The sequence below is a fragment of the Ranitomeya imitator genome, chromosome 4 (genome assembly GCF_032444005.1).
Source record: "Ranitomeya imitator isolate aRanImi1 chromosome 4, aRanImi1.pri, whole genome shotgun sequence".
NCBI lineage: Eukaryota > Metazoa > Chordata > Amphibia > Anura > Dendrobatidae > Ranitomeya > Ranitomeya imitator.
Genome location: NC_091285.1, coordinates 209,363,631 through 209,387,466, shown reverse-complemented (window position 1 = coordinate 209,387,466; position 23,836 = coordinate 209,363,631). Strand labels below are relative to the sequence as shown.

General features: G+C 44.9%; 1 protein-coding gene across 1 annotated transcript in view; it reads left to right on the top strand.

Moving 5' to 3' along the window:
• Positions 1 to 23,836, top strand: part of PLXNC1 (plexin C1) — a 374,777-nt gene that overhangs the window by 161,354 nt on the left and 189,587 nt on the right. The window contains exon 12 of the mRNA XM_069764349.1: positions 18,562 to 18,646. Coding sequence (XP_069620450.1) covers positions 18,562 to 18,646 — 85 coding nt within the window. The remainder of the gene's footprint in view (positions 1 to 18,561; positions 18,647 to 23,836) is intronic.

The window sequence follows — 23,836 nt, the reverse complement described above, 5'->3', positions numbered from 1 at the left end:
ACTCCAGATAAGTTTTGAGGAAGCACTGCACCACCAGGTTCAAGGTGTAAGCCAGGCAAGGTATGTGTTTTAGTTCTGAAAGGGCTATGGCAGCCATAAAATTCCTTCCGTTATCACTGACTACCTTGCCTGCCTCAAGATGTACACTGCCCTGCCATGACTGAGTTTGTTGCTGCAAGTACTCGGCCAGTACTTCCGCGGTATGTCTGTTGTCGCCCAAACACTTCATTTGTAACACAGCCTGCTGACGCTTACCACTAGCTGTTCGATAATGGGACACCTCGTGTGCAACACTGGCAGCTGCGGATGGAGTGGTCGTGCGACTGCGCTCTGTGGACGAGCTTTCGCTTGTGGAGGAGGAGGAGGAGAAGGGGTGGCGAACGCCTACAGCCAACTGTTTCCTAGACCATGGGCTAGGCAGAACTGTCCCACTATGGCTGTCCCCTGTGGACCCTGCATCCACCACAATAACCCAGTGCGCCGTGATGGACACGTAACATCCTTGGCCATGCCTACTGGTCCATGCTTCTGTTGTGAGGTGCACCTTTCCACTAACTGATTGCCTCAATGTATGGACAATGCGATCTTTGACATGCTGGTGGAGGGCTGGGATGGCTTTTCTCGCAAAGAAGTGCCGACTGGGTAGGTCATAGCGTGGTCCTGCGTAGGCCATCAGGTCTTTGAAAGCTTCGCTTTCAAACAACCGGTAGGGCATCATCTCTAACGAGATTAGTCTAGCAATGTGGATGTTGAAATCCTGTGTACACGGATGAGAGGATGAGTACTTTCTTTTCCTAACAAGAGTCTCTTGTAGGGCGAGCTGGACTGGAGAGCTGCATATGGTGGAACTAGCGGGGGTGGTGGTGGACATGGTGGATTGAGAGAGGGTTGGTGATGGTATTCTTGATGTTGGCCTACATACAGTGTTTCCTACCAAGAACCTTGTGATTCCCTGACAGCTTTGGTCTTGCGATGATACCTCCACATTTGCTGCTGGTGGTGTCCTAACCGGTGGGCTTACAGTGAGGGAAGCAATGTAGCGTTGCTGACTACCTTCATTCTGAGCAGGTGCACCAACAGTACGGGACGTTTGGTAGTTAGTTCAGGCTTGCAAGTGCATGCTGGTTAAACATCTAAGCATGCACGTTGTATTTAAATTTTGAAGATTCTTCCCTATGCTAAAGGTCTTTGAGCATTTCTTCCAGATAACTTTTGACGGATCATTCGGATCTTGGTTAAAAAATTGCCACACTACATTCTTCCTACTATAGAATACCTTTTCAGGCATTGCACGCTGTGCTACTTTCACCGGATGGCCATGCTGTCCTAAAACTGTTTTTGTTTTTGACAAACGTTTTTGGCCTGATACGGGCCTGCCAGATGACAGCTGTTGCGATGTAGATGGCTGCTGCGGATCATCCTCCTCCGCTTCTGAGCTACTGGCAGCGGCACCCTCTTCCCCCAATGTCTGCCAATCTGGGTCAACAACTGGGTCATCTATCACCTCCTCTTCAATGTCATGTGCACCTTCCTCTGTGTCACTGTGTAAGGTGCTATATCGTTCGGGACAGGGCACCATAGTCTCATCAGGGTCAGATTCTGGTTCAGTACACTGCGAGGGCAATGTAGTGATCTGAGTCAATGGAACAGCATAATAATCAAGCTGTGGCTGTGCATCAGTGCACTCCATGTCCGATTCATCTTGTAATAGGCAGTTAACAATTTCCCTTTCTAACCCAGGCACGGTACAGTTAGGGACAGAAATATTTGGACAGTGACACAAGTTTTGTTATTTTAGCTGTTTACAAAAACATGTTCAGAAATACAATTATATATATAATATGGGCTGAAAGTGCACACTCCCAGCTGCAATATGATAGTTTCCACATCCAAATCGGAGAAAGGGTTTAGGAATCATAGCTCTGTAATGCATAGCGTCCTCTTTTTCAAGGGACCAAAAGTAATTGGACAATGGACTCTAAGGGCTGCAATTAACTCTGAAGGCGTCTCCCTCGTTAACCTGTAATCAATGAAGTAGTTAAAAGGTCAGGGGTGGATTCCAGGTGTGTGGTTTTGCATTTGGAAGCTGTTGCTGTGAGCAGACAACATGCGGTCAAAGGAACTCTCAATTGAGGTGAAGCAGAACATCCTGAGGCTGAAAAAAAAGAAAAAATCCATCAGAGAGATAGCAGACATGCTTGGAGTAGCAAAATCAACAGTTGGGTACATTCTGAGAAAAAAGGAATTGACTGGTGAGCTTGGGAACTCAAAAAGGCCTGGGCGTCCACGGATGACAACAGTGGTGGATGATCGCCGCATACTTAATTTGGTGAAGAAGAACCCGTTCACAACATCAACTGAAGTCCAGAACACTCTCAGTGAAGTAGGTGTATCTGTCTCTAAGTCAACAGTAAAGAGAAGACTCCATGACAGTAAATACAAAGGGTTAACATCTAGATGCAAACCATTCATCAATACCAAAAATAGACAGGCCAGAGTTAAATTTGCAGAAAAACACCTCAAGAAGCCAGCTCAGTTCTGGAAAAGTATTCTATGGACAGATGAGACAAAGATCAACCTGTACCAGAATGATGGGAAGAAAAAAGTTTGGAGAAGAAAGGGAACGGCACATGATCCAAGGCACACCACATCCTCTGTAAAACATGGTGGAGGCAACGTGATGGCATGGGCATGCATGGCTTTCAATGGCACTGGGTCACTTGTGTTTATTGATGACATAAGAGCAGACAAGAGTAGCCGGATGAATTCTGAAGTGTACCGGGATATACTTTCAGCCCAGATTCAGCCAAATGCTGCAAAGTTGATTGGACGGCGCTTCATAGTACAGATGGACAATGACCCCAAGCATACATCCAAAGCTACCCAGGAGTTCATGAGTGCCAAAAAGTGGAACATTCTGCAATGGCCAAGTCAATCTCCAGATCTAAACCCAATTGAGCATGCATTTCACTTGCTCAAATCCAGACTTAAGACGGAAAGACCCACAAACAAGCAAGACCTGAAGGCTGCGGCTGTAAAGGCCTGGCAAAGCATTAAGAAGGAGGAAACCCAGCGTTTGGTGATGTCCATGGGTTCCAGACTTAAGGCAGTGATTGCCTCCAAAGGATTTGCAACAAAATATTGAAAATAAAAATATTTTGTTTGGGTTATGTTTATTTGTCCAATTACTTTTGACCTCCTAAAATGTGGAGTGTTTGTAAAGAAATGTGTACAATTCCTACATTTTCTATCAGATATTTTTGTTCAACCCTTCAAATTAAACGTTACAATCTGCACTTGAATTCTGTTGTAGAGGTTTCATTTCAAATCCAATGTGGTGGCATGCAGAGCCCAACTCGCGAAAATTGTGTCACTGTCCAAATATTTCTGGCCCTAACTGTATGTGTAAAGAGCTCCATGGAGTAACCTGTAGTGTCGTCTGCCGCATCCTTCACTTTTGGTTTGGGTGAAGGACACAAGGAAACGTTTTGTTCCTGACCAGGAGCATCCACTGACGACTCGCTGCTTTTATATTTGGAACTTTCTGAAGATGAGGTGAAAGAGCTAGAGGCTGTGTCAGCAAGGAAAGCCAAAACTTTTTCCTGCTGCTCCGGCCTTAAAAGCTGTTTTCCTACTCCCAAATAAGAGATCCTTCGAGGCCTTGTGTAGCCAGATGATGACGCTGTCTCAACACCTCCAGCCTTAGGTGCTATTGTGCTTTTGCCACTACCACCAGATGCACCACCACCACCATCAGTACAAGCTGGCAACCACCGTCCACGGGCTCTTCCACCAGACTTCCTCATTTTTTAAAAAATCTAACCAAAATAACAACCGTAATATGGTACTGTAAAACAAGTTAGAAGGTGTATTGTTGTGAATTCTGTGGCAGAGCTCCCTCTTGTGGTCACAAGTGGTACTTCGGCTGATTCTCTCTGTGAGCTTCTGTTGGTGGAGGGAAGTGGTACTGCGGCTTCTGAGTTTCCTCCCTCAGGTGATCTGGTGAGGTCGTTAGGTGCTTCTCTACTTAACTCCACCTAATGCTTTGATCCTGGCTTCCTGTCAATGTTCCAGTGTTGGACTTGCTTTTCCCTGGATCATTCCTGTGGCCTGCTGCTCTGCATAGCTAAGTTCTTCTTTGCTATTTGTTTGCTATTTTTTCTGTCCAGCTTGTCTAATTTGTTGCTGGAAGCTCTGGGACGCAAAGGGTGTACCTCCGTGCCGTTAGTTCGGTACGGAGGGTCTTTTTGCCCCCTTTGCGTGGTGTTCTTTAGGGTTTTGTGTAGACCGCAAAGTTACCTTTTCTATCCTCGATCTGTTAAGAAAGTCGGGCCTCACTTTGCTGAATCTATTTCACCTCTACGTTTGTCTTTTCATCTTAACTCACAGTCATTATATGTGGGGGGCTGCCTTTTCCTTTGGGGTATTTCTCTGAGGCAAGGTAGGCTTATTTTCTATCTTCAGGCTAGTTAGTTTCTCAGGCTGTGCCGAGTTGCATAGGCAGAGTTAGGCGCAATCCACGGCTGCCTCTAGTGTTGTTTGGAGAGGATTAGGGATTGCGGTCTGCAGAGTTCCCACGTCTCAGAGCTCGTTCTATGATTTTGGGTTATTGTCAGATCACTGTATGTGCTCTGACCGCTATGTCCATTGTAGTACTGAATTGCCTTTCATAACAGTACAGGAAGCCAAAAGTACTAATGATTCTCAATAGAGGGAAAAAAGAAGTTCTGAGACCATTTTTTTTTCTTTGCACTGTGTTTTGCCTTTTTTTTCCCCTACACATTTGGGTGGTTCAGTACACAGGTGTAGCGATGGACATTAGAAGTCTGTCTTCATTTGTGGATCAACTCTCGGCAAGAGTACAAAAGATTCAAGACACTATTGATCAGAAAGACATGTTGGAACCAAGAATTCCTATTCCTGATTTGTTTTTTAGAGATAGAACTAAGTTTCTGAGTTTCAAAAATAATTGTAAATTATTTCTGGCCTTGAAACCTCGCTCCTCTGGTGATCCAGTTCAACAGGTTTTGATTGTTATTTCTTTTTTGCGCGGCGACCCTCAGGACTGGGCATTTTCTCTTGCGCCAGGAGATCCTGCATTGAGTAATATCGATGCGTTTTTCCTGGCGCTTGGATTGCTGTACGATGAACCTAATTCAGTGGATCAGGCAGAGAAAAATTTGCTGGCTCTTTGTCAGGGTCAGGATGAGATAGAGGTATATTGTCAGAAATTTAGAAAGTGGTCCGTGCTCACTCAATGGAATGAATCTGCGCTGGCAGCTATGTTCAGAAAGGGTCTCTCTAAAGCCCTTAAGGATGTCATGGTGGGATTTCCTATGCCTGCTGGTTTGAATGAGTCTGTCTTTGGCCATTCAGATCGGTCGACGCTTGCGTGAGCGTAAATCTGTGCACCATTTGGCGGTATTACCTGAGCTTAAACCTGAGCCTATGCAGTGCGATAGGACTTTGACCAGAGTTAAACGGCAAGAACACAGACGTCTGAATGGGCTGTGTTTCTACTGTAGTGATTCCACTCATGCTATCTCTGATTGTCCTAAGCGCACTAAGCGGTTCGCTAGGTCTGCCACCATTGGTACGGTACAGTCAAAATTTCTTCTGTCCGTTACCTTGATCTGCTCTTTGTCATCGTATTCTGTCATGGCATTTGTGGATTCAGGCGCTGCCCTGAATTTGATGGACTTGGAGTATGCTAAGCGTTGTGGGTTTCTCTTAGAGCCCTTGCAGTGTCCTATTCCATTGAGAGGAATTGATGCCACGCCTTTGGCCAAGAATAAGCCTCAATACTGGACCCAGCTGACCATGTGCATGGCTCCTGCACATCAGGAGGTTATTCGCTTTCTGGTGTTGCATAATCTGCATGATGTGGTCGTGTTGGGGTTGCCATGGCTACAAGCCCATAATCCAGTATTAGATTGGAAATCCATGTCGGTGTCCAGCTGGGGTTGTCAGGGGGTACATGGTGATGTTCCATTTCTGTCAATTTCGTCATCCACCCCTTCTGAGGTTCCAGAGTTCTTGTCTGATTACCGGGATGTATGTGATGAGCCCAAGTCCGATGCCCTACCTCCGCATAGGGATTGTGATTGTGCTATCAATTTGATTCCTGGTAGTAAATTCCCAAAAGGTTGACTGTTTAATTTATCTGTGCCTGAGCACACCGCTATGCGCAGTTATGTGAAGGAATCCCTGGAGAAGGGGTATATTCGCCCGTCATCGTCACCATTAGGAGCAGGGTTCTTTTTTGTAGCCAAGAAGGATGGTTCGCTGAGACCTTGTATAGATTACCGCCTTCTAAATAAGATCACGGTTAAATTTCAGTACCCCTTGCCATTGTTATCTGATTTGTTTGCTCGGATTAAGGGGGCTAGTTGGTTCACCAAGATAGATCTTCGTGGTGCGTATAATCTGGTGCGAATCAGGCGAGGAGATGAATGGAAAACTGCATTTAATACGCCCGAGGGTCATTTTGAGTATCTAGTGATGCCATTCGGACTTGCCAATGCTCCATCAGTGTTTCAGTCCTTTATGCCTGACATCTTCCGAGAGTACCTGGATAAATTCCTGATTGTGTACTTGGATGACATTTTGATCTTCTCGGATGATTGGGAGTCTCATGTGAAGCAGGTCAGAACAGTTTTTCAGGTCCTGCGTGCTAATTCTTTGTTTGTGAAGGGATCAAAGTGTCTCTTTGGTATGCAGAAGGTTTCATTTTTGGGGTTCATCTTTTCCCCTTCTACTATCGAGATGGATCCTGTTAAGGTCCAAGCCATCCATGATTGGACTCAGCCAACATCTCTGAAAAGTCTGCAAAAGTTCCTGGGCTTTGCTAATTTTTATCGTCGCTTCATCTGCAATTTTTCTAGTATTGCCAAACCATTGACCGATTTGACCAAGAAGGGTGCTGATTTGGTCAATTGGTCTTCTGCTGCTGTGGAAGCTTTTCAAGAGTTGAAGCGTCGTTTTTCTTCTGCCCCTGTGTTGTGTCAACCAGATGTTTCTCTTCCGTTCCAGGTCGAGGTTGATGCTTCTGAGATTGGAGCAGGGGCTGTTTTGTCGCAGAGAGGTTCTGATTGCTCAGTGATGAAACCATGCGCTTTTTTTTCCAGGAAGTTTTCGCCTGCTGAGCGAAATTATGATGTGGGCAACCGAGAGTTGCTGGCCTTGAAGTGGGCATTCGAGGAGTGGCGTCATTGGCTTGAAGGAGCTAAGCATCGCGTGGTGGTATTGACTGATCATAAGAACTTGACTTATCTTGAGTCTGCTAAGCGGTTGAATCCTAGAAAGGCTCGTTGGTCGCTGTTTTTTGCCCGTTTTGACTTTGTGATTTCGTACCTTCCGGGCTCTAAAAATGTGAAGGCGGATGCTCTGTCTAGGAGTTTTGTGCCCGACTATCCGGGTTTGTCTGAGCCGGCGGGTATCCTCAAGGAAGGAGTAATTGTGTCTGCCATCTCCCCTGATTTGCGGCGGGTGCTGCAAAAATTTCAGGCTAATAAACCTGATCGTTGTCCAGCGGAGAGACTGTTTGTCCCTGATAGGTGGACCAATAAAGTTATCTCTGAGGTTCATTGTTCGGTGTTGGCTGGTCATCCTGGAATCTTTGGTACCAGAGAGTTGGTGGCTAGATCCTTTTGGTGGCCGTCTCTGTCGCGGGATGTGCGTGTTTTTGTGCAGTCCTGTGGGATTTGTGCTCGGGCTAAGCCCTGCTGTTCTCGTGCCAGTGGGTTGCTTTTGCCCTTGCCGGTCCCGAAGAGGCCTTGGACACATATCTCTATGGATTTTATTTCTGATCTTCCCGTTTCTCAAAAGATGTCAGTCATTTGGGTGGTCTGTGATCGCTTTTCTAAGATGGTCCATCTGGTACCCTTGTCTAAATTGCCTTCCTCCTCTGATTTGGTGCCATTGTTCTTCCAGCATGTGGTTCGTTTACATGGCATTCCAGAGAATATCGTTTCTGACAGAGGTTCCCAGTTTGTTTCAAGGTTTTGGTGAGCCTTTTGTGGTAGGATGGGCATTGACTTGTCTTTTTCCTCGGCTTTCCATCCTCAGACTAATGGCCAGACCGAACGAACCAATCAGACCTTGGAAACATATCTGAGATGCTTTGTTTCTGCCGATCAGGATGACTGGGTGTCCTTTTTGCCTTTGGCTGAGTTCGCCCTTAATAATCGGGCCAGCTCGGCTACCTTGGTTTCGCCATTTTTCTGCAATTCTGGGTTCCATCCTCGTTTCTCTTCAGGACAGGTTGAGTCTTCGGACTGTCCTGGTGTGGATACTGTGGTGGACAGGTTGCAGCAGATTTGGACTCATGTAGTGGACAATTTGACCTTGTCCCAGAAGAAGGCTCAACGTTTCGCTAATCGCAGACGCCGTGTGGGTCCCCGACTTCGTGTTGGGGATCTGGTTTGGTTATCTTCTCGTCATATTCCTATGAAGGTTTCCTCTCCTAAGTTTAAACCTCGTTTCATTGGTCCGTACAGGATTTCTGAGGTTCTTAATCCTGTGTCTTTTCGTCTGACCCTTCCAGATTCTTTTTCCATACATAACGTATTCCATAGGTCATTGTTGCGGAGATACGTGGCACCTATGGTTCCATCTGTTGATCCTCCTGCCCCGGTTTTGGTGGAGGGGGAATTGGAGTATATTGTGGAGAAGATTTTGGATTCTCGTGTTTCTAGACGGAAACTCCAGTATCTGGTTAAATGGAAGGGTTATGCTCAGGAAGATAATTCCTGGGTTTTTGCCTCTGATGTCCATGCTCCCGATCTTGTTCGTGCCTTTCATGTGGCTCATCCTGGTCGGCCTGGGGGCTCTGGTGAGGGTTCGGTGACCCCTCCTCAAGGGGGGGTACTGTTGTGAATTCTGTGGCAGAGCTCCCTCTTGTGGTCACAAGTGGTACTTTGGCTGATTCTCTCTGTGAGCTTCTGTTGGTGGAGGGAAGTGGTACTGCGGCTTCTGAGTTTCCTCCCTCAGGTGATCTGGTGAGGTCGTTAGGTGCTTCTCTACTTAACTCCACCTAATGCTTTGATCCTGGCTTCCTGTCAATGTTCCAGTGTTGGACTTGCTTTTCCCTGGATCATTCCTGTGGCCTGCTGCTCTGCATAGCTAAGTTCTTCTTTGCTATTTGTTTGCTATTTTTTCTGTCCAGCTTGTCTAATTTGTTGCTGGAAGCTCTGGGACGCAAAGGGTGTACCTCCGTGCCGTTAGTTCGGTACAGAGGGTCTTTTTGCCCCCTTTGCGTGGTGTTCTTTAGGGTTTTGTGTAGACCGCAAAGTTACCTTTTCTATCCTCGATCTGTTAAGAAAGTCGGGCCTCACTTTGCTGAATCTATTTCATCTCTACGTTTGTCTTTTCATCTTAACTCACAGTCATTATATGTGGGGGGCTGCCTTTTCCTTTGGGGTATTTCTCTGAGGCAAGGTAGGCTTATTTTCTATCTTCAGGCTAGTTAGTTTCTCAGGCTGTGCCGAGTTGCATAGGCAGAGTTAGGCGCAATCCACGGCTGCCTCTAGTGTTGTTTGGAGAGGATTAGGGATTGCGGTCTGCAGAGTTCCCACGTCTCAGAGCTCGTTCTATGATTTTGGGTTATTGTCAGATCACTGTATGTGCTCTGACCGCTATGTCCATTGTAGTACTGAATTGCCTTTCATAACAGTGTATATAAACTTGTTGAGAATTTAAATCTCCCTTTTTTTGGGGAGACTGAACCAAATCTCAGGCCCAGTGTATAAAACAACACAATGTAAGTGGCAGAAAGTGGCTGGCTGATATACGAAAAACTAACAGGACTGAAGTATATCCACTTTGTGAGAATTTGAATCTCTCTTTTTTTGGGGAGACTGAAACAAAACTCAGGACCAGTGTATATAACAACGCAATCTAAGTGGCAGAAAATGGCTGGCTGATATACAACAAAGTAACAGGACTGAAGTATATCCACTTTGTGAGAATTTGAATCTCCCTTTTTTGGGGGAGACTGAACCAAAACTCAGGCCCAGTGTATATAACAACGCAATGTAAGTGGCAGAAAATGGCTGGCTGATATACGAGAAACTAACAGGACTGAAGTATATCCACTTTGTGAGAATTTGAATCTCCCTTTTTGGGGGGGGAGACTGAAACAAAACTCAGGCCCAGTGTATATAACAACGCAATCTAAGTGGCAGAAAATGGCTGGCTGATATACGACAAAGTAACAGGACTGAAGTATATCCACTTTGTGAGAATTTGAATCTCCCTTTTTGGGGAGGGAGACTGAAACAAAACTCAGGCCCAGTGTATATAACAACGCAGTCTATGTGGCAGAAAGTGGCTGGAAGATATATGAAAAAATACAAGGACTGTAGTACAATTTCAATCTCCGTACAATGATCTCAGGACAAGTATGGCAGCAATAAAAAGGACTGCTGCACACAAAAGTGTGGACAAATAAACAAGATATCTGTGCAAAAAGGAGCAACAGGATTTTTGCTTTTAGAAAAGCAGTTGGTTTGCACAGCAGCATGCAAACAGCAATGCAGCTATCAGGGAGCCTTATAAGGCAGCCTAATAAGCTACAGAGCTGATGCACAAAAAAATAGCCTCCACTGTCCCTGCAAAAAAATGGTGGTGTTGGACAGTGGAAATCGCTACAGCACAAGCAGTTTGGGGGTTAATCTTTCCTCCCTAACGATATCCCTTCTTCTGATGAAGCTGCAGCAACCTCTCCCCGTGCTACGATCGGCAGAAATAAGATGGCAGTCGGCGTGCACACCCCTTTATAGCCCCTGTGACGCCACAGAAAGCAAGCTAATCACTGTCATGCCCTTCTCTAAGATGTTGGGGACCGAGACCTATGTCATCACGCTGCCCACACTCTGCGTCCTCCTTCATTGGCTGAAAAATGGCGCTGAAAGCGTCATACGAAATGTGACGTTGGCGCTTAGATCGCCGACCTCATGGCCGATCCCACACTAGGATCGGGTTTCATGAAACCCGACTTTGCAGAAAGTCGGCGATTTTTTAATTTGTCTGATCCGTTTCGCTCAACCCTAATTGTGGAAACTTCACACTAGACCTCAAGCAGCTTGGATTGTGTGCCTCTACACTCTTTCTCCAGACTCTGGGACCTTGATTTCCAAGGTGAAGTAGATTTTCAGAGGGCCGGCAGGTGCTGTGAAACCTGAGTTTTGGAAAGGCCCTCAGATGACCCAGTATCATACTTTTATGAGAGCTCTCAATCCTACATTTGGAATACATATTCCCCAGCAATTTACAATGCCAGCTGTAAAATGCCCATTTTGAATGCTGGCCTTTGCCTGCCACCACCACGTCCACCGCTATGTCATTATGCGGCCCTCTCTTCACATTTTCATAGGACTAGCAGGTGCTGTGAAACCTGAGTTTTGTGAGCGCCAGAGTTCAATTTGGCCACCAGATCCCAATGGAGCCACTGACATAGCGGTTGAAGCCGTTGTAAGGTGAATATAATACAGGAGTTGAGGGAGCTGTATGATTAATGTCAGTAAGTTGGATTCTACCAGACACTAAAAGCATTAGAATTACATTCTGAATACAGTGTTTGTAAGCGAGGACCTGTATTGTGGTCAGGCCTGAAACCAATGTCATGAACATGTACAAGCCTCATTTTACTTTGAAGCAGCCTCCTCATGGGAAAGAGACCGGAGTGCCATTGACCAAGCTGCTCAAGTCTACGCACTTCTTCTGGAAACTACCCAACCAGGCAGAATGTATCGTTTCGATGGTTTTGGGCAACAGCGAAGTAATTACAGGATTTGTCAAAGAGAGTGATGAAGTCTGTGGAGTGTATTATTCAGGTGACAGGCAGTGCTACAGAGCTCAGGTAAAGGCGTTAGCATGGCAATAACCACATTTCAATATGTGTAAGCCTGCAGCCTGAATAGGTCTGTGGAGCATTTTAACCCAGTCTCTAAGATCTGCTTAATATGCACAGACACTGGCCAATACCTGAACACCACTTTTTTTTACCAAAATGTTGAAAATTTAAGGGAAGCGACTGTCTAATAAAGAGACACTAGTCTCATTTAAGAGCCTGGTAAAGCCAGGAATTGTCTTTGCCCAGCACCAGACAATGTAAAGTGCTACTGTTAATGAATATGTATGCCCTATCTAAGTATCAATTTGGGAAGAGACATATATGCTGACAAGGGACAACTGAACACTGCGCGGGGACCAAAAAGTGGATATGGTTGCTGAATGTGCTTACTGTATGTGCAACTGCAGGTTGTGGGGAAGAGGCCTCAGTGCCTTCTTCCTGAGCAGCAGATTGGGAAGGACGTAACATAGGGGAAAGGCTAGTCGTTTCAACCTGAGACACAGATTTTGTACTCAGGCATTCCACCCACCTACTGGGGTGCTGCACATGTCAGCAGTATATGGCATATGCTAACAGAGGTATTATGTCAAATTTCCTTTTATAAAGGAATGTGTCTGTAAGATTTTCGATCTAGCAGCATTTATATAGAGCATATTGAAATACTCATATTATTTTTCTGTGTAAAGCTGAAACCTGAAGAAGTGTGTGGACCATATTAATGCATTGATGTGGTCCAAGTGCAGACCCAAAAATCAATATCAAGTTCCCAGATACACACTGAAAGAGACCGTGAGAAGGGCAATACAATAAAAAAAAGTGTTATAATAATATAATATATAGAGATAGGGAGTAGAAATTTGACCATTGCACAATCATACACTCTTTATCATACACTCTGTAAGAGACCGTCATGGGGGCTTCACAATAAATTTTGTAGTTATTATAACTACTAGAGATAGGGAGTACAAGTTTTACCAATGCACAATGTACAAAGGCTTCAAAAAATGAATGAAGCGGTCTGTATCATACAAGCTGAAAGAGACCGTGATGGGAACCTCACAATACATTTTGTAGTTATTATAATTGCTAGAGATAGGGAGTACAAGGCTTACCACTGCACAATGTACAAAATGTACAAAGGTTTCCAGAAATTACCCAAGGGGTCTCTGTATCAAACACGCTGAAAGAGACTGTGATGGGGACCTAAAAAAAAAATTTGTCGTTATTATAATTGCTAGAGCTAGGGACTACAAGTTTCAACATTGCACAATGTACAAAGGTTTACAAATTTAAAAACATTACCCATTGGGAGTATACATATATGAACACTAAGTACTTGCAGAAGCAGCAAGAAGAGTAGGAGCAAAATGGGTTTGGATGATTCTCCTTGTACCGTGGGTCAAGAAAGATGCACAGCCAGTATTTCATAGTGGACAAAATGTATTTCACGAGAGGGTCTGGGAAAGGCATCTTGACATGTCAAACAGTCAAACGTTCAGTGTCCCCAACAGGGCGAACACTAACCATCCTCTCCTCCTCCTTTTCTTCAGGCCATCCATGCTGAACAGGAATGAAGCTGGAATTGGAAGTCACCTCTGTAGCTCAGACAAAAAACTCCTTTTCCTCCTCATCTTCCTCCTCCTTTTCTTCGTCATCACCCAATGTGGCCTGAGAATATTGTCTGAGGCTGGGCTGTGTGGTATCAGCCAATGTAAAATCTTGCTCCATAGCCACCTGCTCGGCATTCAAAGCTTCCTCTTTCAGATTCTGCAGTGAACATTTTAATAAACAGAGCTGCTGCATGGTTTTGTTGACAGTAGCGTCATTAGCACTCACCATCTTGGTGCAGAGTTTTAAAAAACCTCATATATGTCAGTGATCCACACCCACTCAGCAGATGTAATGTGTGGGGGCTGAGTGTTACTCTTACGGGTATTGAAAAGCTGGAATTCAGCTACTGCCCACTGCTGTTCACTAAACCTTTGTCGCATATAAAAGGTCGAATGCCAGGGTGTCCGCAGGTCAAAAATCAGTCGGTGACGAGGCAAATTAAAGCACTGCTGCAGTGCAGCCAGACCGGCGAAAGCCTGGATGACTTTCGGAAATGGGCGCTGACATGTTGTTATTGGTACGGATCTGCCACACAGGACTAAGGTAGAAGGGGGAAAGCTGACCCTGCACTATGACTAGGCTGAAACTCTACAATGGAGTGGGTGACCCATTCCTTGCGAATAGACCCACTGACGTTCCTAGGTTAATCTCAAGCAAAGACCTATAGATAAGGGGAAGGGGTTCCCTAAAAGAACTAAGGATTGGGTACAAAAACAGGTCACCTCCTAATAGAAAACAAAGAGAAGGGTGCAGCAACCAATGAAAAACAGAAACTAAGGCTAGCAGAACCAGAGGTACCAGAGCACTGCACAAATAACACACACAGAAGACAAAGCAAAGCACCAAGCTAAAGCTCAAGCAGATAAACACTGTTGTCCAGCAAGGACTGGGAGGCAGGTGCTGGTTAATAAAGAGTAAAATAAACACCTGACCCAAGACAAACCCAGCACCAGAGGAAAATGACCATCAGCCAGAACTCCACAAGAAAATAGCGGATAATCACAAACTAAACAGATTCTAACAGGTATATTTAAAAAAAAATGCTGTACAACCAAGTTCAGCACATGGGCCATGCATGGAACATGTACCAGCGTGCCGAGTTTTAAAGCCGCTACTAAGTTAAGTCCATTATCACACACAACTAGACCTGGCTTGAGGTTCAGTCTGGTCTTTTATACCTTTCAACAGCTCTGCTGTGTGGTGTGCTTTATCATCTTAACAGATGAGCTTCAGCATAGCATGCTGCCACTTTGCCAAGGCAGTGCTGCAGAGATCTGAAGCTGGGGAGTGATGGGGAGGCTAGTTCAGCTGAGGATGCTGAGGAGGAAAAGAGACAGGAATTGGCATACTGAAACCCTGATGGGTGTTGGGCCCGCTATTCTTGATGTGGGTTAGATGTGTGATGTCCCAGCCTCTGACTTTGTCCCAGACTCCACAGTGTGCCATCAGGGAAATTGAGCTTCCCTGTCCACAAGAACTTAGGTGGACTTTCCCGGTGACTGCGTTGGCCAGAGCACGGCTGATATTTTGTAACACGTGCTTCTGTAATACAGGGATGGCACACCGTGAAAAAAAGTGGAGTCTGGGAAGCGAATACTTTGAGGCTGCCATCGCCAAGAGGTTGTGGAAAAACTTAGTTCCCACAGCTGCAACATTTTCGGGGCTAGCAATCTGGCAATGTGGGTGTTTGGCGTTTGGGCCTGTGGGTGGGTAGGTGGATATTTCTGCTTCCTGTTAAATGTCTGGAGCAGGGGCAACTGAACGCTGCGCTGGGACAATGAACTGGACGTGGTTGCTGACTGTTGTGTCTTTTCAAGTGCAGGTTATGAGCAGGAGGCATCAGCTCCTGCTTCCTGGACAGCAGATTGGGAAGGCCGTAACAAAGGGGAAGGGGCAGTAGTTTCACCTTCAGATACATGTTGCCATACAGGGGAACAATGCACCCTTGGCCTGTTATCTCACTGAGTGGGGGAGCTCTGTGGAACAGATGACCAAGTTCTCACGCTACGTCCTCATCCTGACCCACTTTAATGGTGTATGGTGAGAGGCCAGATTAATTACAAAGGAACATAAACAGTTCCTCAGAGTGACCAGCTTTGGTGTCATATGTCTACTAGGACTTTTGATGGGGGAAGAAGGAGGACCAAGTTGAGGATTGTAAGGCCCAGCCTCTTGGCTACTGGCATTGGACCATGTGGAACACTTGGTGGTGCTGCTTGTCAACACACTGGAGCCTTTGTCTGCCATCCAACCTATAACATCCTCGCACTTGTCTGGATTCGACAGGAAGCTAAACAGGCACCGCACACATTCCCATTCCTTAACATAACCCTTTCAGATATTGAACGCTTTATGAAAAAAATTCCTGGCTTTTTCACAAATACTTTCACAGAGGTGTTATATACAAATTTCCTGTATTTAGAAATATGTGGGTAATTTTTTTTAGCTATCAGCTTTTTACAGGTAATACAGGGATCACCAGTGACATTATACATAGAAGCTCTGTATATAGTGTCAGTGTACAGGTTATACAATGATCATCAGTGACATTATAAACAGGAGCACTGCATATAGTGTCAGTGTACAGGTACTACAGTGATCACCAGTGACAATATACACAGGAACTTTGAATATAGTGTCAGTGTAAGGCAATGCAATGATCACCAGTGACATTATGGTCAGTGTAAGGCAATGCAATGATCACCAGTGACATTATGAACAGGCTCTGTATATAGTGATGCACAGGTAATTCAGTGATATTATACACAGGAGCTCTGTATATAGTGTCAGTGTACAGGTAATACAGTGATTATCGGTCACATACACAAGAGCTCTGTATATAATATACATTGTATAGTGTAAGTGTACATATAATACACTGACTCACCAGTGACATCTCTAGTTGAAGTCCTTCATATTCCTTTTCATCTTCATCCAGCATAGACCACCATCACTTCTTCCAGCTAGGACTCATGTCTGCAGAAAATGACAGAGTTATTTACAGTACTGCTTGCAGAGCACATTACTGTTTTTTTCCAACGTCTACACTATACCAGATGAAGACAAAAAGGCGACATAGTGTCATCCTGCACAGTACCAGTACCCATCCCATTGAAAACAGGATCCTAAAAAATATAATATATCACTGCAGTAATAATATCCCTTAATCAGCCCTAACAGTAATAATATCCCGCACCCTGGCCCCCTTGTACCTCATTCCTGGCTCCAGCCATATGTATTCCTATCCTGCCCTCATGTGTCTCATCCTGCCCCATATGATCTCCCATCCTGACCCATATGATCTCCCCATCCTGCCACATCTGACTCCATTCTGCCCCATTTGTCCCATGAACCTGTTCTGTCTGTCCTATGATCCTGCCCCTTCTATCCCATGAACCTGCACCATCTGTCTCCATCCTGCTCCATATCTCTCCATCCTGCCTCATGTTCCTGCCCCATCTGTCTCTATCCTGCCTCTTCTGTCTCCATCCTGTTCCATGATCCTACACCATGTGTCTCCATCCTGCCCCATGTTCCTGCCCCATCTGTCTCCATCCTACTCCATCTGTCTGCATCCTGTTCCATGATCCTGCACCATGTGTCTCCATCCTGCCCCTTCTGTCTCCATCCTGCCCCATAATCCTGCACCATGTGTCACCATCCTGTCCCTTTTCTCTCCATCCTACCCCATGATCCTCTACCATGTGTCTCAATTCTACCCCATGTTCCTGCCCCATCTGTCTCCATTCTGCCCAATGTTCCTGCCCCATGTGTTTCCATCCTGCTCCATGATCCTGCACCACGTGTCTTCATCCTGACCCATCTGTCTCCATCCTGCCACCTATACCATTGGTACGGTCCATGTGTCTCCATCCTAGCACCCAAACTTATTGCGGTTTGTCGATTTCAACTAAAAATACACAAAACACAGTTTCTTCTTACGTGGCCACGATAAAATGGCGATGTTCCGGATGCAGGTTCATTTATAGCAGCGGCAGAATCCTCCTGCCCCTGGGGCCCGGTGAGTGGAAGATGGGGAACCTGGTCTGGGTCCCCTATGCTCAATGGACCCCACATGCCAATAAGGGATGTAATGCCCTGATGGCAGCCCTAACCACTGCAGCGACAATGAACCAGCAGAGCGGGTAGCGTGGTGCCTCAAAGCGACCATGCTGCAAGCCTGAGTCCCCATGACTCCCGACCGCACCCCCCCACAAGTGCAAAACCACAGCAACAATAGTCACCACACCGCACAAACACAAAATGAAAGGAGCATTGAAACTCATCTACCTCAAGCTCACCGATGAGAGCAAAAATAGTCAGCACACATTTGTAGTCTCCTGCTAATTAAAGTCACCTGTGCCAAACAGTAGGAGAGCACGTCCTCAAAAAAAAGGACAGAACATGAAATATGCTCAAAAAGAGAAATGAACAGCACCTCCAAAAATCATACATTGATCTAAAAATATATAGAACTGAACATGAGGTTGTTAGTTTAACATTCTGATCATGACATATGAAGCCCACTGCCATGTCACAGCCAAACTCTCAGTCGGTCCTAACTTTTATTGCCTTCAAAGAGTGACGTTGTGCGCTAACCACCACCGCAGCGACAATGCACCAGCAGGGTGGGCGGCTTGGTGCCTCACAGTGATCATGCTGCAAGAGTAAGTCCCCATGACTTCAGACCACACTGCCCCACAAGCACAAAACCACAGCAACAATGGCCGCCACACAGCACGAACACCAAATGAAAGGAGTTCTAAAACTCACCTTCCTCAAGCTCTCAGATAAAAGGAAAAATAGGCTAGACCCCTATAATAGATCATTGTGTGATTTATTTTGAGGTGCTTCCTGCATGCTCTGATTTAAAAAAACACAGCATTTCAACTTAACAGAAACGTCACACAAAATAGTAACAAAAATGTTGATAAGTGATTTCTGAGATAGTGGCCTTCCAAATAGATTGACACGTGCATCAATTTCTGTCATCGGATGCAATAACTGTTGTGCTCAATCATCTGTCATGCAATCCTGAAGTAATGAAAGATCTAATCTTACTACCTTGCAATTGTACTATATGCTTTATTTTTTAGTGGTGGTCGAAATCTCAGTATGTCTGGAAGAAATCTGGATTTCATTGAAAATATCATTTTTTCAAGAGACGTACATCAAGAAAACGTAAGGGCCATACATTTATTTTTTAAGCAATATTTCAAGATTATGTTTAGTGACTCTTTGAACGGCCTCATTCTTATGTCCATGTTTAAACATTTACGCAATAAAATGGTACAGTAGGCACCAGTGTTTTGGATCAGTGTATCATCCGTGTGTCATCGTCGTGTCCGTTTTTACCATCAATGTGTCATCAGTGTTTGGTCTGTTTGCCATTTTTACCACCAGGGAGTGTCAGTGTTTTTCATGGATAGATAAAGAAATAAACAAACTAAAAAGCTTCTCCTATACTTTGCAGTGTTAAATATGGACAGCACAGAGACTATACACTGATATGGTCCATGTGCTGTACGTGTTTTTTATAGACCCGTAGAGTTGTATTGACCCTTTTCATTCGTGTTATTGGAGAAAATCAGACACGGTCTATGAAAAAACACAGACATGTGAATTGCATCATAGATTTTAATGGGTATGTGCTCTATCTGTGAAAAAAACAGATGCAACACGCATGTGCAACGGACGTCTGAATGAGGCATAGGGGACGATGTTTTTGTACATGTGCTATCCATGGTTTTCATGGATAGCACTCGTATCTGTGATTGTCTATGGAGTCGTTTACATGTCTGTGAAAATTGCAGAGAATTTTGCACAGAAAATAGCAGAGACATGTCCAATGTTTATCCAAGGTTAGGATCAAAATTGACAATGCAAGTCGTGGGTTCATGAAAAAAGTGGATGGCACTTAAATGACTTGCAAGGGTGGTCCATTTTTCACGTACTGTCAGAATCGAGAAGGTGGAAAAACATTTAGAAAAAAAAATTCTCAACATACAAGAAAAACGGATGACACTCGGACCACACTTTGATCAAACTCTAATCAGAATTATGTGTCTGTTTTTATCATTAGTGGAAAAATCAGACATGTGAATGAGCCCTAAGGGAGATTCCCATAATCTGAGATGGTTATAAATTGGTTTAATATCATTGCTTGAACAAATAGCTGTCCATAATCATTTGGGGAATGGACAGCTATTTGTTCAAGCAATGATATTAAACCAATTTATAACCATCTCAGATTATGGGAATCTCCCTTAGGGCTCATTCACATGTCTGATTTTTCCACTAATGATAAAAACAGACACATAATCAATACCACAATGATATCCTTGTAATTACTGTATATCATTGTGGTATTGATTTTTGTTATGTCTATTGATGGAAATCCTCTTTAATTGTACACTTGTCAATACATATTCTTCACAATATTTATTACAATATATACATTTTTCCTTATAGTGCGACAAATATCTTATGTCACTTTTCAAAAAGTGTTTAAAAAAATAAATTAAAAGATTTATTGACTTATGGTCAGATCTAATCTTACTTCTATGGCAGGAGAAAAGGGAGCATGTCTTCAGAAAATGACATGTTATGTAGCCATTTCATGACCCGCCAAATTATTTTGCTTATACTATTTTATTTTTTCCATCATACATGATGAGAGAGGGGATCCGCCCTTCAAGGACAGGAAACCTTCAAGATAAAAGGGGGGGGGCTCCTCTCTCCACATCAGTTGATTTCCTGTCCTTGATGGGGAACCCTCAAGATGGAAGATCTCGACAGAAGAGGATGGGTCAGATGAATTTGGGCAGACATTAGTTTGCTGCATCCATCACCAGGTGCCGTTAGTCGCCTCAGGGGCCATGTATATCCATGCCCCCCCTGAGCGAAGCATGGCCACAGCCCGTGAGGCAATGCCCGGGTGAAGATTAAGCCTCAGGGACCACGTTTAGTGATTCCCCCTGATGCCACAAAACCTGCTGCTTTTCTTTTGGTCTGCGGAGGTCACTGTTATGGTGCCCTCCCTGTTGACCTACGGTGGCCATGCAGCCTGTAAGGCACCCCGGTGCCTGGGCTAGGTAAGACTCCATGGAAGTATTGGGGCCCTCCCAGATGAGCACAGAATGCAGCCCCCCTCCCTCCCTGGCAGTACGTGCAAGCAGCAGCACAAGAGAGAAGGATGAAGCGGTGTATGAAGGAGGCAACGCTGTGGAGCATCAGGATGCTGGATTGCAGGGTGAGTGCCGCGCTGCCTCCCTGAGATCCGGCCCCACATCATGGTCAGCTCCCCGGGGCACGGTAAGCCTACTCCCCAGCCGGCGCCACGTCCTGAGTGACCTGAAGTGATGGGGCACGCACATGCGCACAGCACCTGGGGGATGACGATAACAGTCGGACAAAGGGGGAAGGAGGGCCAAAGGAGTGTGCACCGGAAGTGGTTGCCGGGTGCGCGCTCAGGCCTAGTTACACTGCGCAAGCGTCAGGGTGCTGGGTGGCCAGCAGAGGCAGGAACAACAGGGTGATTGATTGATTGCATCTGTGTGCACTGGAAGTGGTTGCTGGCTGAGCACACAGACCTAATCGCAGTGTGCAGGCGTCAGGGCGCTAAGCGGCCACTAGAGGCAGGATCAACCAGGTGATCAATTTAATTGCATTTAAAAAAAGAGAGAAAAATGGGAGGAAACACGGTTATTTATGGGCAGTCAGAAGTACTGCCGTTTGTCACTAACCATTCCAGGTTGAATGTGATTTCTCTTGTCACGTGGCAGTTTGTACGATGGAGAGTTTTTCGCCAGAACAATTACAGCCACAGCAAGAGGTGCAGGAGAGGTGGTCTCGCTCAAGTGAGAAGAGCCAGATACACCATGGCAGCAGTGGGAGCCGCTCGGGCAGCGTGCGGGCTGATCATTGTGCCAAGAAGTAATCTTTTGTCTTGCTGGGAGACGTTGGGAAAACCAGTCGGCCTCCGGATCCGGTACCCATACTTTTAAGCGTCCGAGTGGTGAGTGAACTTCGGGAAAGTCCAGCACGCTAATGTCTGTTCTTTTCTCCTCTCTTTGTCTCCATCTCTCCCCTCTTTTTCTTACATATATTGGGGGTGGAGTATAGGAGGTCCCCAAAAATTATAAGTCAAAAACTAAGAATAAGGAATGTCCCTTGTGCAAAAACCCTTTAAAAGCACCCTGGAATAAAAAGCTGTGTCAGGATTGTATTAACAAAACAGTGGCAGAGGAAATGACCTCCTTTTCGGAGAACTTGAGATCACTAATCGAATCAGAGGTCTGTAAGTCGGTAAAAGCGTTACAGACAATCGACACAGATGCCAGATCTAGGGACAGATCCAGCCCCTCCATAGCATCTTAAAGGGACTCTACGGAATCAGAGGAAGACTCAGATAAATCCTGTTACTCAGAAAGCAGCTCAGATGAGGAAGATACATTCCCAGTTGAGGCTACAGACAATCTTTAAAAAGCTATCCACTCTACCATGGGGATGGTAGAGGAGAAAGTGGAAAAGACAGCCCAAGAACTCATGTTCAGTGGTCTGCAAAAGAAAAAACGAAGATCCTTCCTTATGAACGAACAACTACTAGGGCTTTATAGGAGGGAATGGCAAAAACCATAGAAGAAGTCCCAGATAATCAACTCCCTGAAGGGGAGATACCCTTTTGAGGAAGAGACATCCTCATCTTGGGATAGAGCTCCAAAGATTGACGCAGCGATTTCAAAGGTGGCCAGAAAATCCTCCCTGCCCTTTGAGGATTTAGGTTCTCTGAAAGAACCTCTAGACAGAAAAACAGATAGTTGCCTGAAAACAGCCTGGGAGGCCTCGGAAGGGGCACTAAGGCCAGCTATCGCACCTACCTGTGTAGCTAGATCCCTAAAGATATGGGTAGACAACCTGGAGGATCAGCTAGAACAAAAAATTCCCAGGACTGTCGTAAAAGCAATACCGGCCATAAGAGCAGCAGCAGTTTTTCTGGCTCAGGCTTCAGCGGATTCGGCTAGACTGGCAGCAAAATCAGCAGCATTGGCCACTACAGGACCCAGAAAGCACCCCAAAAATACTAAAAATATCTTTATTAACAATAGCTAAAAAACAAAGTGCATACAAAACTATCACCAATTAAACACTTGAAAATAGAAAACGAACCTAGGGGGGGTGCCTATCCCTAGTAGCCTAACACTTCTCAGTACCCTACCTGCCAGCGGAGGTTGGCACCCTATTCCTCTATCTATCAGACCCTATTAGGAAGGGAAAAGAAAAATGTATATGTGTAGTTTTGTGAGGAGGGTTTTAATATATGGGTAGAAGCTGTCCCTCACACTCACCCTACCTATCAGCAGGGGTTGGCACCCTAGACCTGAGCAATGGCGCCCCCACTCCTCGACGGCTGTCCCAATATTACTAGCCCTGGCAGAAAAATTCCGGACCCTTGTAGTTGTAGGGTACTGAAAAATGTGAGAGCCTAGTGAACCAGGAGGAAAAAAAAATATACATATATATATATTTCCAAGGATGTAATAATCCAGATGATTTAATTCTTTGTGTGCTATGACAACACCCAATATTTGGCTGTCTGGAATTCCCAATATATAGATATTGTCTGTAAACCTTATTCAGAATGTTCAGCCACAATAATTATTCAATCCACCAGTCCTCCAAAATTGGTTGGAGAGGAAAGAGAAAAAAAAAACACCTCACCAGGGGATTTTTTAAGGATATAATAATCCAAAAGATTTACTCACTAGTGTGCTAGATGACACAATCTTAGGCTGCCATAATTCAAACATATATGTATTGCCTGTGAATCTTGTGTGCTAGATGACACAATTTTAGGCTGCCATGAATCAAACACACATATATTGCCTGTGAGCCTTATATTCAGCCATATATTGCACGTTGCCCACATTCATAATGAGATAAGACACAAGTCCCATATAAAAGCTTAACTCAAAAAAAGCTACTCCCCAAGGTGATGTCCTGGTTCACACACTTTTTAAACAGTGGGGTCATGAAGCAAACATACTTGTTCCTCTAGCTTCAGGAATCTAAGACCCACACTCTGCAAAATGAGGCAGAACCCTCAATTTAACAAATACTTAAAACTCACATTAAGATAGATAGGCATACAGTACAGACCAAACGTTTGGACACACCTTCGCATTTAAAGATTTTTCTGTATTTTCACAACTATGAAAATTGTAAATTCACACTGAAGGCATCAAAACTATGAATTAACACACGTGGAATTATATACTTAACAAAAAAGTGTGAAACAACTGAAAATATGTCTTATATTTTAACCCCTTAGCGACCGCCGATACGCCTTTTAACGGCGGCCGCTAAGGGTAC